Below are 16,359 nucleotides of genomic sequence, written 5' to 3'. Positions count from 1 at the left end.
GCACTACCATGCTCAGGTGCTCAGTACTGGTAACTAGTGATGAGCGAGCACTACCATGCTCGGGTGCTCAGTACTGGTAACTAGTGATGAACGGGCACTACCATGCTCGGGTGCTCAGTACTGGTAACTAGTGATGAGCGGGCACTACCATGCTTGGGTGCTCAGTACTGGTAACTAGTGATGAGCGGGCACTACCATGCTCGGGTGCTCAGTACTCGTAACTAGTGATGAGCGAGCAGTACCATGCTCGGTACTGGTAACTAGTGATAAGCGAGCACTACCATGCTCGGGTGCTCAGTACTGGTAACTAGTGATGAGCGGGCACAACCATGCTCGGGTGCTCAATACTGGTAACTAGTGATGAGTGGGCACTACCATGCTCGGGTGCTCTGTACTCGTAACTAGTGATGAGCGGGCACTACCATGCTCAGGTGCTCAGTACTGGTAACTAGTGATGAGCGGGCACTACCATGCTCGTGTGCTCGGTACTCGTAACTAGTGATGAGCGGGCACTACCATGCTCGGGTGCTCAGTACTGGTAACTAGTGATGAGCGAGCACTACCATACTCGGGTGCTCAGTACTGGTAACTAGTGATGAGCGGGCACTACCATGCTCAGGTGCTCAGTACAGGTAACTAGTGATGAGCGGGCACTACCATGCTCAGGTGCTCAGTACAGGTAACTAGTGATGAGTGGGCACTACCATGCTCAGGTGCTCAGTACTTGTAACTAGTGATGAGTGGGCACTACCATGCTCGGTACTCGTAACTAGTGATGAGCGGGCACTACCATGCTCGGGTGCTCAGTACTGGTAACTAGTGATGTGCGGGCACTACCATGCTCGTGTGCTCGGTACTCGTAACTAGTGATAAGTGGGCACTACCATGCTCGGGTGCTCAGTACTCGTAACTAGTGATGAGTGGGCACTACCATGCTCGGGTGCTCAGTACTGGTAACTAGTGATGAGCGGGCACTACCATGCTCGGGTGCTCAGTACTGGTAACTAGTGATGAGCGGGCACTACCATGCTCGGGTGCTCAGTACTGGTAACTAGTGATGAGCGGGCACTACCATGCTCGGGTGCTCAGTACTGGTAATTAGTGATGAGCGGGCACTACCATGCTCGGGTGCTCAGTACTGGTAACTAGTGATGAGCGGGCACTACCATGCTCGGGTGCTCAGCACTCGTAACTAGTGATGAGCGGGCACTACCATGCTCGGGTGCTCAGTACTGGTAATTAGTGATGAGCGGGCACTACCATGCTCAGGTGCTCAGTACTGGTAACTAGTGATGAGCGGGCACTACCATGCTCGGGTGCTCAGCACTCGTAACTAGTGATGAGCGGGCACTACCATGCTCGGGTGCTCAGTACTGGTAATTAGTGATGAGCGGGCACTACCATGCTCGGGTGCTCAGTACTGGTAACTAGTGATGAGTGGGCACTACCATGCTCGGGTGCTCAGTACTGGTAACTAGTGATGAGCGGGCACTACCATGCTCGGGTGCTCAGTACTGGTAACTAGTGATGAGCGGGCACTACCATGCTCGGGAGCTCAGTACTGGTAACTAGTGATGAGCGGGCACTACCATGCTCGGGTGCTCAGTACTGGTAACTAGTGATGAGCGAGCACTGGTTTACAGGCAGCTTGAGTGCACTGGAGGTGCACATACTTGATATCTGCTACACTCATTGACTATGGGACTGAAATGAGAAAGCTAAGTACAGCAATCAGCTATTTCCAGAAGTCCCATTGACAATGAATGAAGTGGCGGTTGGGCATGCACACTGGCGCTCCACTCGTATGGGGCTCTATAGAGCCTCCTTGTCAGGATCTCTGGGATCCCAATGGTCAGACACTAACTCATCAGACAAATCAGGGATAATTTGTGATGTGGAAAAATAATCCCTTTAAGTAATAATTTGCATGCGAGTGCAGTGCTGACAATCTTGGAGATTCTTCTTAATCCAGTGAATCAATTTTTGTGAAGGAAGCAACTAAGAGCCAGTAGAGATCTGACTCCCAGCTGAGGGTCTGTTACAATTGTCTCCAGTCCCTGGCCTCCACACTGATACATTGTAACAAACTGGTCACAAGCCATAAGGACAGGAGGGGCCAAAAAAACTAAAAGCTCTTGAGACTATCCCCCTTAGATAATATTTGGGGGGATCTGACCTTGAGTCTCCGCTCTTCCTCCCGCACTCAGTGTCTCGGTGCCGGGATTTCCATGCAACGGAATGCGATTATATCAGGTAATTAATAGGATAAGAGCGATGTGGGGCGCGCGGGAGGACACGCGTGCGCTCCAATCCTTTATCATCAGCTGCTGCCTTCACACAGGTACCAGGGGATGCGGAAGAGGCCGGGTTTATATTTGCAGATGATGCAGAACTTGTCCCTGAAGGAAGGGAACGTGCAATCGGGTTTATACACCAAAGATATTTCACAGCAGCGAGAAGATCTCAGAGAAGCCAGCGAGATCTTCCAATTCACACATTGTAACAGAAACCATCGCACCCCTGCCGGGAAGTGTGCGGTCCCAGGAGAAGTCCCCAGAGGAGAGGTTAGCTACATCCTCACTCACACTTTTGGACACTAAACATCTACATTCCCCATCGTCCTAACCTGCAAAGTACAAAAAATAACCTTGTAACAGTCCACATAATGCGGGGGCGCTGATCCCCCTGGACGGTCGGTGTGCGAGCGCTTGTTTCATCAGTATTTAGCACCTGCACGGACTACAATTTTATAATGGAGCCTCTGCATCCTGCAATGAATTAGTTTTGGGACCAGGTATTGGGAATTACGGCTGCTTTCTTCTTAGGTCGCTTTCACACTTGCGTTGAACGGCATCCGTTACAAAGCGTTGTGTGACGCAAGTGACGGATGCATTGTAAATAATGTGATACAAAGGCAATGGATTCCTGTGAAATGACGAGTGGCGTTAAGCCGAGAGAGAGCCCCCATCATCACCGCACACACCCCGGCACTACCGCACTCCTCATAATCACCGCACACCCCCCGGCACTACCGCACACACCCCGGCACTACCGCACTCCTCATAATCACTGCACACACCCCGGCACTACCGCACTCATCATCATCACTGCACACACCCCGGCACTACCGCACACACCCCGGCACTACCGCACTCCTCATGATCACCGCACACACCCCGGCACTACTGCACTCCTCATCATCACTGCACACACCCCGGCACTATTGCACTCAAAATCATCACCGCACACACCCTCGCAGTACCGCACTCATCATCACCGCACACACCCCGGCACTACTGCACTCAATCACCGCACACATGCAGGCATTACCTCAGTGACATCCTCGCTGACAGCACGACTCACTTCAGTTGCTGCGTGGAGCTGACAGAGCGGTCGTGTTCTACGGCCGCTTCTGTCAGCTTCATGTAGCAGAGCTGGATGCATCGCGGGACCTCGTGTGGATTACGCCGGACTTGGAAGGGTGTTTGGGGATTAATAAAGTAGTGAAAGAGGGTGGTTTTTTTTATCATTTATTCCAAATAAAGTATTTTTTCGGGTGTATGTGTTTATTTACTTTCACTTACAGGTTAATCATTGTGGGTGTCTTATAGATGCCTGCCATGATTAACCTAGGACTTAGTGGCAGCTATGGGCTGCTGCCATTAACTCCTTATTACCTCGATTGCCACCGCACCAGGGCAATTCGGGATTAGTCGGGTAGAGTCCCGGGACTGTCGCATCTAATGGATGCGGCAATTCCGGGCAGCTGCTGGCTGATATTGTTAGGTTGGGGGGCTCCCCATAACGTGGGGCTCCCCATCCTGAGAATACCAGCCTTCAGCCATGTGGCTTTATCTTGGCTGGTATCAAAATTAGGGGGGACTGCACGCCGTTTTTTTAAATTATTTATTGTACTGCACGATATAGACCCGCCCACTGGCGGCTGTGATTGGTTGCAGTGAGACAGCTGTCACTCAGTGTGGGGGCGTGTCTGACTGCAACCAATCATAGGCGCCGGTGGGCAGGGGAAGCAGGGAATACAAGATGGAATAATGAGCTGTCGGCATTTTCAAAAGAGGAAAAGCCGCCGGAGCTTTGTGACAACTGTGCAGCGCCGCGCCGGTGATCGGTGAGTATGAGAGGGGGGTGAGAGACCAGGAGTGATTTTAAACTATTTAGATCGTTCTGCTGGACATGCTGAGCATGCTTAGTAGAATGTGATTAAATTTGGCAGCGGATTCCACCGCTTAGTGCACAGCAGCGGAATCCGCCACCATAGACAATCATTAGACACCTTGGCGGATTCCAACAGAATCCGTCAAGGTGCATTATTTTAACTACCCAAAAACACTACATGCAGCGTTCCCTCCGCTCGACACTGTGTTAAAATAATGACGCAGCGTCGTCCAGCGGATGCAACGCTGACACTTGCGTTACAGTGCATTGTCAATACAAGTCTATGGAGAATAGCGCAGTGCGTTAACGGACTGCGCTATTCTCCATAGCGGCAGATTGCGCTGAACGCAAGTGTGAAAGTAGCCTTATGTGATGTTTTTTGGGACCATCAATCTGTCTTGCACACGTTAAGTTTAGCTGCCAATGCCAGGCGACTGCTGCCAAGGCACAGACAATCACAGCAGGTCTCATTCTACTATAATGTTATATTATATACACATGCATAGACACACACATTATTTACACACACATATGAATGAGACCTAGTGGAGCGCAGAAGGATTTTTTTCATTCCAGGGATAAAGAACAACTTCTAAATCCGGAGGAAAGAAGTTTCACCATCATCACAGATGGGATTCTTTTCGGTAAGAGCACTAAGACAATAAATCAACCATTGCAATTAAATTGCTTTATTAAGTGTAATTATGCAAGTTCTAGGTACTTGATTTTTGAGATATGGGAGGTTCATCCAGGGATTGGGTGGGGGCAAGAATTTTTTTTTCCCCCCAAAACGGTATCTGCCTTATAGGAATTTTTGCATTCCCCATAAATCGAAGTGGTAAAGTTACAATTTGGACTTGATAGACTGAAAACTGCCAGGGAGTTTTAATAGAGGGAGAAAGAAGAGTTTATGGGTGACCATGTGACAGGGCAAGCAGTCCTGTGAAAGCCAATATGGCTGCCTGCACCAGACAGCTACTTCCTGAAGACGGGAGAAGGCTGGGGCACAAGCAGCTGAGGTCACGAGTAGTGTTCAGCGGACCCGGATCGGCAAAATCCGGATCCGCACGGTTTGAGCGGCAGATCAGAGTCCGACCCAGAATTCCGGGTGCACGATCTGGATATCTCTCACACTCTCTCTCGTCCCGGATTCCACTCCCCATTGACATACAGTCATATGAAAAAGTTTGGGCACCCCTATTAATGTTAACCTTTTTTCTTTATTACAATTTGGGGTTTTGCAGCAGCTATTTCAGTGTCATATATCTAATAACTGATGGACTGAGTAATATTTCTGGATTGAAATGAGGTTTATTGTACTAACAGAAAATGTGCAATCTGCATTTAAACAAAATTTGACCGGTGCAAAAGTATGGGCACCCTTATCAATTTCTTGATTTGAACACTCCTAACTACTTTTTACTGACTTACTAAAGCATTAAATTGGTTTTGTAACCTCATTGAGCTTTGATCTTCATAGGCAGGTGTATCCAATCATGAAAAAAGGTATTTAAGGTGGCCACTTGCAAGTTGTTCTCCTATTTGAATCTCCGATGAAGAGTGGCATCATGGGCTCCACAAAACAACTCTCAAATGATCTGAAAACAAAGATTATTCAACATAGTTGTTCAGGGGAAGGTACAAAAAGTTGTCTCAGAGATTTAAACTGTCAGTTTCCACTGTGAGGAACATAATAAGGAAATGGAAGAACACAGGTACAGTTCTTGTTAAGCCCAGAAGTGGCAGGCCAAGAAAAATATCAGAAAGGCAGAGAAGAAGAATGGTGAGAACAGTCAAGGACAATCCACAGACCACCTCCAAAGACCTGCAGCTTCATCTTGCTGCAGATGGTGTCAATGTGCATCGGTCAATAATACAGCGCACTTTGCACAAGGAAAAGCTGTATGGGAGAGTGATGCGAAAGAAGCCGTTTCTGCAAACACGCCACAAACAGAGTCGCCTGAGGTATGCAAAAGCACATTTGGACAAGCCAGTTACATTTTGGAAGAAGGTCCTGTGGACTGATGAAACAAAGATTGAGTTGTTTGGTCATACAAAAAGGCGTTATGCATGGAGGCAAAAAAACACGGCATTCCAAGAAAAGCACTTGCTACCCACAGTAAAATTTGGTGGAGGTTCCATCATGCTTTGGGGCTGTGTGGCCAATGCTGGCACCGGGAATCTTGTTAAAGTTGAGGGTCGCATGGATTCAACTCAGAATCAGCAGATTCTTCACAATAATGTGCAAGAATCAGTGACGAAGTTGAAGTTACGCATTGGATGGATATTTCAGCAAGACAATGATCCAAAGCACCGCTCCAAATCTACTCAGGCATTCATGCAGAGGAACAATTACAATGTTCTGGAATGGCCATCCCAGTCCCCAGACCTGAATATCATTGAAAATCTGTGGGATGATGTGAAGCGGGCTGTCCATGCTCGGCGACCATCAAACTTAACTGAACTGGAATTGTTTTGTAAACAGGAATGGTCAAAAATACCTTCATCCAGGATCCAGGAACTCATTAACAGCTACAGGAAGCGACTAGAGGCTGTGATTTATGCAAAAGGAGGATCTACAAAATATTAATGTCACTTTTATGTTGAGGTGCCCATACTTTTGCACCGGTTAAATTTTGTTTAAATGCGGATTGCACATTTTCTGTTAGTACAATAAACCTCATTTCAATCCAGAAATATTACTCAGTCCATCAGTTATTAGATCTATGAAACTGAAATAGCTGCTGCAAAAACCCAAATTGTTATAAAGAAAAAAGGTTAACATTAAATAGGGGTGCCCAAACTTTTTCATATGACTGTATATGGGCCCGGATTCCGGATGGGATCCGGACTTTTGTCAACCCGCAGGTGATCCGCTGGACCCGGATTATTGAAAGTCCGCTCAACTCTAGTCACGAGTGGTTACAGTGGATCAGACGCATTTCTTACCCGGACCCCGAGCTCCACGTTCTCTCCTCCATAGACTTCCATCCCTTCATCCAGGAGACCAATCTCTTCAAAGTACAGTCTGTCTACGATGAAACAGCCAATCAGTGCAGGGCTTCTAAAGCAAACAGAACAATGGACACTTAAATGGTGACACCTTCATCTCCACATCATGCTCTAAATCTTTACTTATGAACTCGACTGCCCCCCATTAATCACAGTGTTCTGCAGCTTCACACCCCCACTCTGTTGTATTGCATTTTGGGAGATGTAGGGTTTGCCGCTGCTGCTGTTCAGTCACCAGATTTAGTAGAGAAAAAAAAAATACCTCTCCAACACAGCAAGTGTAGCAGAAGCGGGTGGGTGGGGGGTGAGTGGGAAGAAGGGGTGGGTGTGAGCGGGTTGGGAGTGAGCGGGAAGGTGTGAGTGGGAAGTGGTGGGGGTGAGCGGGAAGGTGTGATCGGGAAGTGGTGGGGGTGAGCGGGAAGGTGTGATCGGGAAGTGGTGGGGGTGAGCGGGAAGGTGGGAGCGGGAAAGGGTGGGGGTGAGTGGGAAGGTGTGATCGGGAATTGGTGGGGGTGAGCGGGAAGGTGTGATCGGGAAGTGGTGGGGGTGAGCGGGAAGGTGTGATCGGGAAGTGGTGGGGGTGAGCGGGAAGTGGTGGGGGTGAGCGGGAAGTGGTGGGGATGAGCGGGAAGGTGTGAGTGGGAAAAGGTGGGGGTGAGCAGGAAGGTGTGAGTGGGAAAGGGTGGGAGTGAGGTGGAAGATGTGAGCGGGAAGTGGTGGGGGTGAGCCGGAAGTGGTGGGGGTGAGCGGGAAGTGGTGGGGGTGAGTGGGAAGGTGTGATCGGGAATTGGTGGGGGTTAGCGGGAAGGTGTGATCGGGAAGTGGTGGGGGTGAGCGGGAAGTGGTGGGGGTGAGCGGGAAGTCGTGGGGGTGAGCGGGAAGGTGTGAGTGGGAAAGGGTGGGGGTGAGCGGGAAGGTGTGAGCGGGAAGTGGTGGGGGTGAGCGGGAAGGTGTGATCGGGAAGTGGTGGGGGTGAGCGGGAAGGTGGGAGCGGGAAAGGGTGGGGGTGAGTGGGAAGGTGTGATCGGGAATTGGTGGGGGTGAGCGGGAAGGTGTGATCGGGAAGTGGTGGGGGTGAGCGGGAAGGTGGGAGCGGGAAAGGGTGGGGGTGAGTGGGAAGGTGTGATCGGGAATTGGTGGGGGTGAGCGGGAAGGTGTGATCGGGAAGTGGTGGGGGTGAGCGGGAAGGTGTGATCGGGAAGTGGTGGGGGTGAGCGGGAAGTGGTGGGGGTGAGCGGGAAGTGGTGGGGATGAGCGGGAAGGTGTGAGTGGGAAAAGGTGGGGGTGAGCAGGAAGGTGTGAGTGGGAAAGGGTGGGAGTGAGGTGGAAGATGTGAGCGGGAAGTGGTGGGGGTGAGCCGGAAGTGGTGGGGGTGAGCGGGAAGTGGTGGGGGTGAGTGGGAAGGTGTGATCGGGAATTGGTGGGGGTTAGCGGGAAGGTGTGATCGGGAAGTGGTGGGGGTGAGCGGGAAGTGGTGGGGGTGAGCGGGAAGTCGTGGGGGTGAGCGGGAAGGTGTGAGTGGGAAAGGGTGGGGGTGAGCGGGAAGGTGTGAGCGGGAAGTGGTGGGGGTGAGCGGGAAGGTGTGAGCGGGAAGTGGTGGGGGTGAGCGGGAAGGTGTGAGTGTGAAAGGGTGAGCGGGAAGTGGTGGGGATGAGCGGGAAAAGGTGGGGTGAGCAGGAAGGTGTGAGTGGGAAAGGGTGGGAGTGAGGTGGAAGATGTGAGCGGGAAGTGGTGGGGGTGAGCAGGAAGTGGTGGGGGTGAGCGGGAAGGTGTGAGTGGGAAAGGGTGACAGTGAGCGGGAAGTGGTGGGGTGAGCGGGAAGGTGTGAGTGGGAGAGGGTGAGAGTGAGCGGGAAGTGGTGGGGTGAGCGGGAAGGTGTGAGTGGGAAGGGGTTGGAGGATGAACGGGAAGCGGTGAGCGGGAAGGGGTGATGGAAGCAGAAAGGGGTGGGAGTGAGAAGAAAGGGGTGAGGTGAGCAGGGGTCCGGCCTCTTGAGTCTGCAGAAAAACAGCAAATTCTTAGCAAAATGCACAATGAGAGTTGTATGCCTGGAGATGACCCTGAAGAGCAGACATATCGTACCTGATGGGCGCAGTCGCATTCTCCATCTTCCACCAAGATTTTGGGGGGTTCAGATACCGACACCATAATTCCCAGTCAAATCCCTGAGCGGACAGAGGATATTCTTCAATTTCAAAATTGTCGTATTTGATGTTGTCAAACGACGGAGATATAATGACTTTCCGGTTCTCCTGGATCCTGCTCAGCACCGGCTCAGCCCTGGAGGAAAAGGAGAAGATTCAGGGTCCAAAGTCACCACCACACTCTACATATAGAGGCGGCTTATACACGAGACCACCCGGCCGTGTGCGGATACTGTGATGCTTGGTGAATGCAGCTCCTGAAAACCTGAGCTTCAAAAGGGTTAGGAAAGGGTGTGTAGCCGAGCAGAATATTTCCCACTTACTGTATAGAGAGGAGTGCGGGAGTTACAAGATGGTTAATATGCAAAGTACTTAACTAATTAGCCCATAGCCCAACTACAAAACAGCAATTTTAATATTCAAATCTAAGCCATCATGAAAGCCCAAACCAAAAGTCAAGCTGGGTTGTACAAAAAAAAATTATTATTCACATGCGCTGGTTGTGATCCATAACGCATCTTCTCCTCCTTCCAAGGAAACAGAAGACAACTAGGTATTTCTGTTATTTCTCTCTTTTTAGTAAAGTATATAAAAGCTAGGCTGCACAGAAGAAAATTGGTCACATGTGGGGGTCTGCCTATGATGGTTGTGATCAATAAATCATTGTCTCCTCCTGGCCACGAAACAGAAGACCACTAAGTATTTTCTGTTATTTCTCCTTTTTAGACAAACATATAAAAACTGGGCTGCACAAAATAAAAAAAAAAAAAAAAAAAAAAAAAAAGGGTCACATGTGGGGGCTTCACTATGATTCTTTTTCTGCTCCCTCCAAGGAAATAGAAGGCAACTTGGTATTTCTGTTATTTCTCCCTTTTTAGTAAAGTATATAAAAGGTGGGCTGCACAAAAAAAAAAAATTGGTCACACGTGGGGGCCTGTGTTTTGCTGGTTCTGATCCATATTCCATAATTCATGTTCACCTCCCTCTAAAGAAACAGACGTCAATTAGGTATTTCTGTTATTTCTCCCTTTTTATTTTGTAACTGCTTTTTGTATATTTGTGTGTCGTTTTATTTTATCTTTTATTGTAAGCATCATTTTTTTTATATTAAAGCTTAAAACTTTAATACGTTTGATCCTTGTAAAGAATCCATAGCCTTTCAGAAAAAGCGTGGCCCTTTTTGATTGTGTGACAGTGGCCTATATTTCGGGGACTCATCACCCCATCAGTTGATGAGTGGTGGCAGTGCGTTGTGTAGACTGTCGGGGTGTGATTTATGCACGATCCATAGCCTGTAAGAGGAAATAAATTAACCCTTGCACACACACCCACGTTGCGTTCTGAGGAGTGAGATGCGCCATTTGATAAAATGGTAAAAAAAAAGGTTACCATAAAAAAAAAGTAAAGGCACTCCAAAAACAACTAAATGATGTTTTTGTGTTATCTCGGCTACCAATCAATGAATGAAAACATTCTGCCAATCACAGTGTTACCTAAAACTTTTAGTCCAGTTTCACACCTTTAGAGACAGATCGCAACGTCTGCCGGAGGGACGAGGGGTCCAAATGAACTGAGCATGGGGCAACGGGACAAGCCATAATTGGGTCATAAAACCTAAAAACGTGGATGTGTGAAACCGGCCTCAGTTTTTTTTTTTTAATGGATATTTAGAAAAATGCACTGCAGTTAGAAAAAGTGCAACGGAGAAAAATCGCACAGTGTGAATGAGATTTTAGAAATATTAATCTTACCTCTACTGAAAAAAAACCCCAAAAAAATGCAAAAAATGCTACATGTGAATAAACCCTGCAGATTCAGACGTCCATAAAATGCGGCCCGTGTACAGCAAGGCCCTGCGGCGGGTCTCCCGATCTGTATATAAGCCTATGAGGTTGCCAAGTTTGGGGCAGGAGACCCCCCCCCCCCCCCCCGGCCGGTCTGCGCTTTGGGGTCTGGACAAGGATCGTGCTTCACGGACGTCTAAATTTGCTTTCAAAACTTGGGATGTAATGTGTTCCTATTCACTGACTGCAAGCAGAGATATTGAACAATAAAAGACAAAGCACATGTATATCATTCACAAGATTCATCCTGGAAAAAAATAATGAGATTTAAAGGCGTTGTCCACACTCTGATATGCCAGAAGTAGAGGGTGGAGCATGACACTACTCCCCCGAGGGGTAAGGCCCTGCCCCTGAGGATAGGTCATGTGCTGTGACGAGGCGCCGTACATTACCAGGCACAATCTTTTCTTATGGACATGGCTGACATCTGGCACTCACCATCCCACGCTAAACTCAACATGAGCATCGAATAAGGCCACAACCGGAGCCGTCGCCGCTCGCCACCCGCTGACCCTGGATCGGATGAGCCCCTCCTGTTTGCTGTGGCGGACCACCTTAATAAATCCCGGTTTTTGAGCGTTAACTTCATCCACGTATTGTGACAATTTCTCCTTCAGCTCCTCTGTAACAGAAACATAAAGATGGTTAGAAGACGGCGAATCCAGCGCAATGACACGTATCACCGCCATCCCACGCCACAGCATATGTCGCCATCACGGAGCCCCATCTGCTGTTTACGTGGCACATCTATAAATAACATTTCACTGCTAAACGGCCGGAGAAAACTCAAGTGTAAAACGCAAACACCGGAGGATATTTACACATTGGAATAAGTGCGGGGGGGGGGGCGGTGTATATACCGGAGCCGCGGACACCGATACAACGGCACATCCTCCAGCGGGACACAAGGAATCACATACAGCTTATTCCAGATACTTCAGAGACAATGTGTTTCCAGTCATGAGGTGCACCAGATCCAGCACAATTAATGGTCTCTGCAGCAAATAACTGACAAATCTACTCTGCAGCAAAAGTTACTTTCTAGATTCATCTTAGGCTATGTGCACACGTTGCGTAAATACATGCAGTTACGCTGCGCTTTGTAGCGCAGCGTAACTGCATGCGTCCTGCGTCCCCTGCACAGTCTATGGAGATTGTGCAGGGGCTGTGCACACGTGGCGTTTAAGAGCGCAGCGCTTCGGCTACTGCCGAAGCGCTGCGTAAAAAGAAGTGACATGTCACATCTTCCGTGCGCTTTGCCGGCAGCTCCTGCTCTGTCTATGGGAGGAGCTGCAGGCAGAACGCATGGAATCGGGTTCACTACGGACATTTCTGCAGCGATTTAAAGCGCACATGTGCTCTTCAGATCGCTGCAGAAAGTTCTGCAGTGAACTGTACGCAACGTGCGCACATAGCCTTAGATTACAGAGCAATAATGAGTATAGATGCACTGATCTGGAGTTACATCCTGTATTACCGTATATACTCCAGAGCTGCACTCACTATTCTGCTGGTGCAGTCACTGTGTACGTATATTACATTACTGATCCTGAGTTACATCCTGTATTATACTCCAGAGCTGCACTCACTATTCTGCTGGTGCAGTCACTGTGTACGTATATTACATTACTGATCCTGAGTTACATCCTGTATTATACTCCAGAGCTGCACTCACTATTCTGCTGGTGCAGTCACTGTGTACGTATATTACATTACTGATCCTGAGTTACATCCTGTATGATACTCCAGAGCTGCACTCACTATTCTGCTGGTGCAGTCACTGTGTACATATATTACATTACTGATCCTGAGTTACATCATGTATTATACTCCAGAGCTGCAGTCACTATTCTGCTGGTGCAGTCACTGTATACATACTTTACATTACTTATCCTGTACAGATCCGGAGTTACATCCTGTATTATACTCCAGAGCTGCACTCACTACCCTGCTGGTGCAGTAACTGTGTACATTACATTACATTACTGATCCTGAGTTACCTCCTGTATTATCCTCCAGAGCTGCACTCACTATTCTGCTGGTGCAGTCACTGTGTACATACATTACATTACTGATCCTGTACTGATCCTGAGTTACCTCCTGTATTATACTCCAGAGCTGCACTCACTATTCTGCTGGTGCAGTCACTGTGTACATACATTACATTACTGATCCTGTACTGATCCGGAGTTACATTTAACAAACAGCGGAATAGGGAGTCCAGCTCTGGAGTATAATACAGGATGTAACCTGCTTGGGCACAGATGCCCCTTATGGTTTAGTTATGTGCCTATAATGGGCATGCGCAGATTTGTTTTCCTGACATTCAGAAGACATTGCTCAGAGTATAGATTGCCAATGGTGTATTTGCAGATGCTGTATGCGAAAGGAATGCTGGGGGATTTCTGCTCTGAAGCCTGTAGTATTGAGACTGCAGGTCTGTATAATATAGACGGTCAATCGGACCAGAAAAGCCACAAAAGGATCATCTAAAGGAGATTACAATAGTAACCAGAAGTTCTGGAGGTCTAAATGTTATTTTCCCCATTCACTGGGAGTAAGAAGAGATCTCCAGACAAACACTTCAAGTTTTCTTACTCCATTCCCCCATTTTCTCCATTGTTCACCTTTGTGTAGAGATGGTCTCCATTCATCTCCAGAGCTGCATTCACAATTCTGCTTGCTTTGTGTGCAGTGCATTATGGGAGCGTAGATGACAGCATCTAACAGTGGAATGGTGACAGATTTTAGCTCATCAGCAATAGCAACCAGTGCAATTCTGATTGAAGCTCTGGAGGTGACTAGAGCACCAATGTCTGTAGACTGAGTTTCCCTTTAAGATCGGGGGCTCTTGGAGAAGTTCTGCGTCCGCTCGGCACATTAGTAATAATTTTCTTTCTGTGGCGTTCGCTCATTTACATAGAATGGAGACAATAACCTGGAAAAACGTCGTCTAAATGCAAAGTTTCCGTCCTCCGCACACTCAGCGCACTCGCCGCCGCGAAAAGAAAGTCTTTTATATTCTACAATTTTTTTTGTTAGAAAGTAATAGAACAAAGTAGGAGACGCAGAAACCTGATCTGTGCTCGTCTCATTAACGGCTCCTGAGATCGCGGCTGCGAAATCCACAGAAAATGAACCTCTCCCCGGTGGAGGTAATTTACGCCAGAGAAGGTGATAATGACGCTGCCGGCGGAATAGGAGTCCGCGAACCTGCTCCTCGGTGATGCGGGAAATCTCCCTCCTCCTCCTCCGGGGCTTCACTATGACACATTTTTCCTCCATAATTCATAAAATTCAGATAATCCAGTATGGCGGATGAGCGGAAATCCAGCGCCCCAGACGCTCCCTCATGAAATATTAGGGTCCCATCTTCTGGAAATCTCATTAATGGTCTTCTTCAGTCACTATGGACCGGACAAGATCTGAACTTCTCTGCTCGATAAACTCTCTGCTCGGAGCAGCAAGCAGAGATCTTGAAAAAGATAAAGAAATGCAAAACAAAGAAATCTGATTGGCCGCCATATTGTGTTGCAGCATTTTTTTATCTTGTAGAGCACCACAGGTGGTGATTATTGTACCAGCTCCATGAGGAGTCTTCATATGTTCTTTCCTTTTAAGTTTTCCTTTCTTCTTTCATCACTCCGATCTCTCCTCCTTCCATCCCTTCCTATTTCTATCCTCCTTTACAAACATTCTTTCATTCTTCACTCCTCCTATGTTCATTCTTTCCTTACTTTGTTTCCTTCCAGTCTTCATTCTTTCAGTTCTTTTTTTTTTTATTCCTTTGTCTCCTCACACGCTTTTTTCTTTTCTATCCTCACTTTTCCTATCTTCTGTCATTCATTCTTTCTTTCCTCATTTCTTAATTTAATTCCGCCCTCTTTTCTTCGATTTTGAGTCTTTCCTTCATTCATTACTTTCATCAGTCTTTATTCTCTTCTTTTACACTTCATTGATTAGTTTCCTTACATTCTCATTCTTTCCTTTCACTAGTCAGTATTTCCTCCATTGATCCATTCCTTCTATCCTTCTGTTCATTTACTTTACTTGCTTCCTCCTGTCATTCTTCAACCTTCCCTTCATTCTTCATGGATTCCCTTGTCTTCTTCCACTTTGTTCCTTTCTATCCTCAGTTTCCTTTCTTCTGTCATTCATTCTATATTCACTTTTTAATTTCATTCTTTCCTTCCTTTCTTTGTTCTTCAATCTTTCCTTCCCTACTTGTCATATTTTCCTGCCTTTTATCTTTGTTTCCTTCCTTTCGCCATTCATTCTGTGTGTTTACTTCATCGATCCATTCCTTCTCCTTTCCTTCTGTTTATTTATTCTTTCCTTGCTTCCTTCTTTAAACCTTCCCTTCATTCTTTTACCCTTCATTGATTCTCTTGGTTTCGTCCAATATCTTAACTATTTCCTTTCTTGCCATTCATTCTATACTCCTTTTTAATTTCAACCTTTCCTTCCTTTATTCTTCAATCTTTCCTTCATTACTTTCATCATATTTTCCTCCCTTGTTTCCTTACAATCTCATTCCTTCCTTTGTCCATCCATTCTTTCATGGTTTTCTTCATTGATCCATTCCTTCTGTTCATTTATTCTTCCCTTGCTCCTTTCTTCATTCCCTCTTTCCTTCCTTGATCCATTCCTTCTAATCATTTATTTCCTTGCTTCATTCCCTCCTTCCTTTCTCCATCGATTCATTCCTTCTCCTTTCCTTCTGTTGCTTTATTCTTTCCTTGCTTCCTTCCTTCCTTCCCTCCCTCCATCGATCCATTCCTTCACGTTTCCTTCTGTTCCTTCCTTCCTCCATCCATTCTTTCTCCTTTCCTTCTCTTCCTATCCTTATTCCTCCTTCCTTCCTCTATTGATCAATTTATTCTCATTTCCTTCTGTTCCTTTATTCTTTCCTTGCTTCCCTTCTTCATTCCCTCCTTCCTTCATCGATCCATTCCTTCTCTTTTCCTTCTGTTCATTTATTCTTTCCTTGCTTTATTCCCTCTTTCCTTCCTCAATTGGATCCATTCCTTCGCCTTTCCTTTATTCTTTCCTTACCTCCTTTCTTCATTCCCTTCTCCCTTCCTTTATCATTCCATTCCTTTTCCTTCTGTTCCTTTATTCTTTTTTTTTTTCATTTCCTCCTTCCTTCCTTCAGCGGATCCATTCCTTATCTTTTCCTTCTG

General features: G+C 47.3%; 1 protein-coding gene across 1 annotated transcript in view; it reads right to left on the bottom strand.

The window, feature by feature from the left end:
- GALNT18 (polypeptide N-acetylgalactosaminyltransferase 18) overlaps window positions 1-16,359 on the bottom strand; it is a 214,963-nt gene that overhangs the window by 33,473 nt on the left and 165,131 nt on the right. Inside the window, exons 4-6 of the mRNA XM_075325360.1 lie at window positions 11,615-11,798; window positions 9,271-9,468; window positions 7,126-7,240 (exon numbers count right to left, since the gene is read on the bottom strand). Coding sequence (XP_075181475.1) covers window positions 7,126-7,240; window positions 9,271-9,468; window positions 11,615-11,798 — 497 coding nt within the window. The remainder of the gene's footprint in view (window positions 1-7,125; window positions 7,241-9,270; window positions 9,469-11,614; window positions 11,799-16,359) is intronic.

The sequence above is a fragment of the Anomaloglossus baeobatrachus genome, chromosome 10, assembly GCF_048569485.1.
Source record: "Anomaloglossus baeobatrachus isolate aAnoBae1 chromosome 10, aAnoBae1.hap1, whole genome shotgun sequence".
NCBI classification, from domain to species: domain Eukaryota; kingdom Metazoa; phylum Chordata; class Amphibia; order Anura; family Aromobatidae; genus Anomaloglossus; species Anomaloglossus baeobatrachus.
The sequence above is the reverse complement of the archived record's forward strand: the minus strand, read 5'-3'. Positions and strand labels throughout refer to the sequence as shown.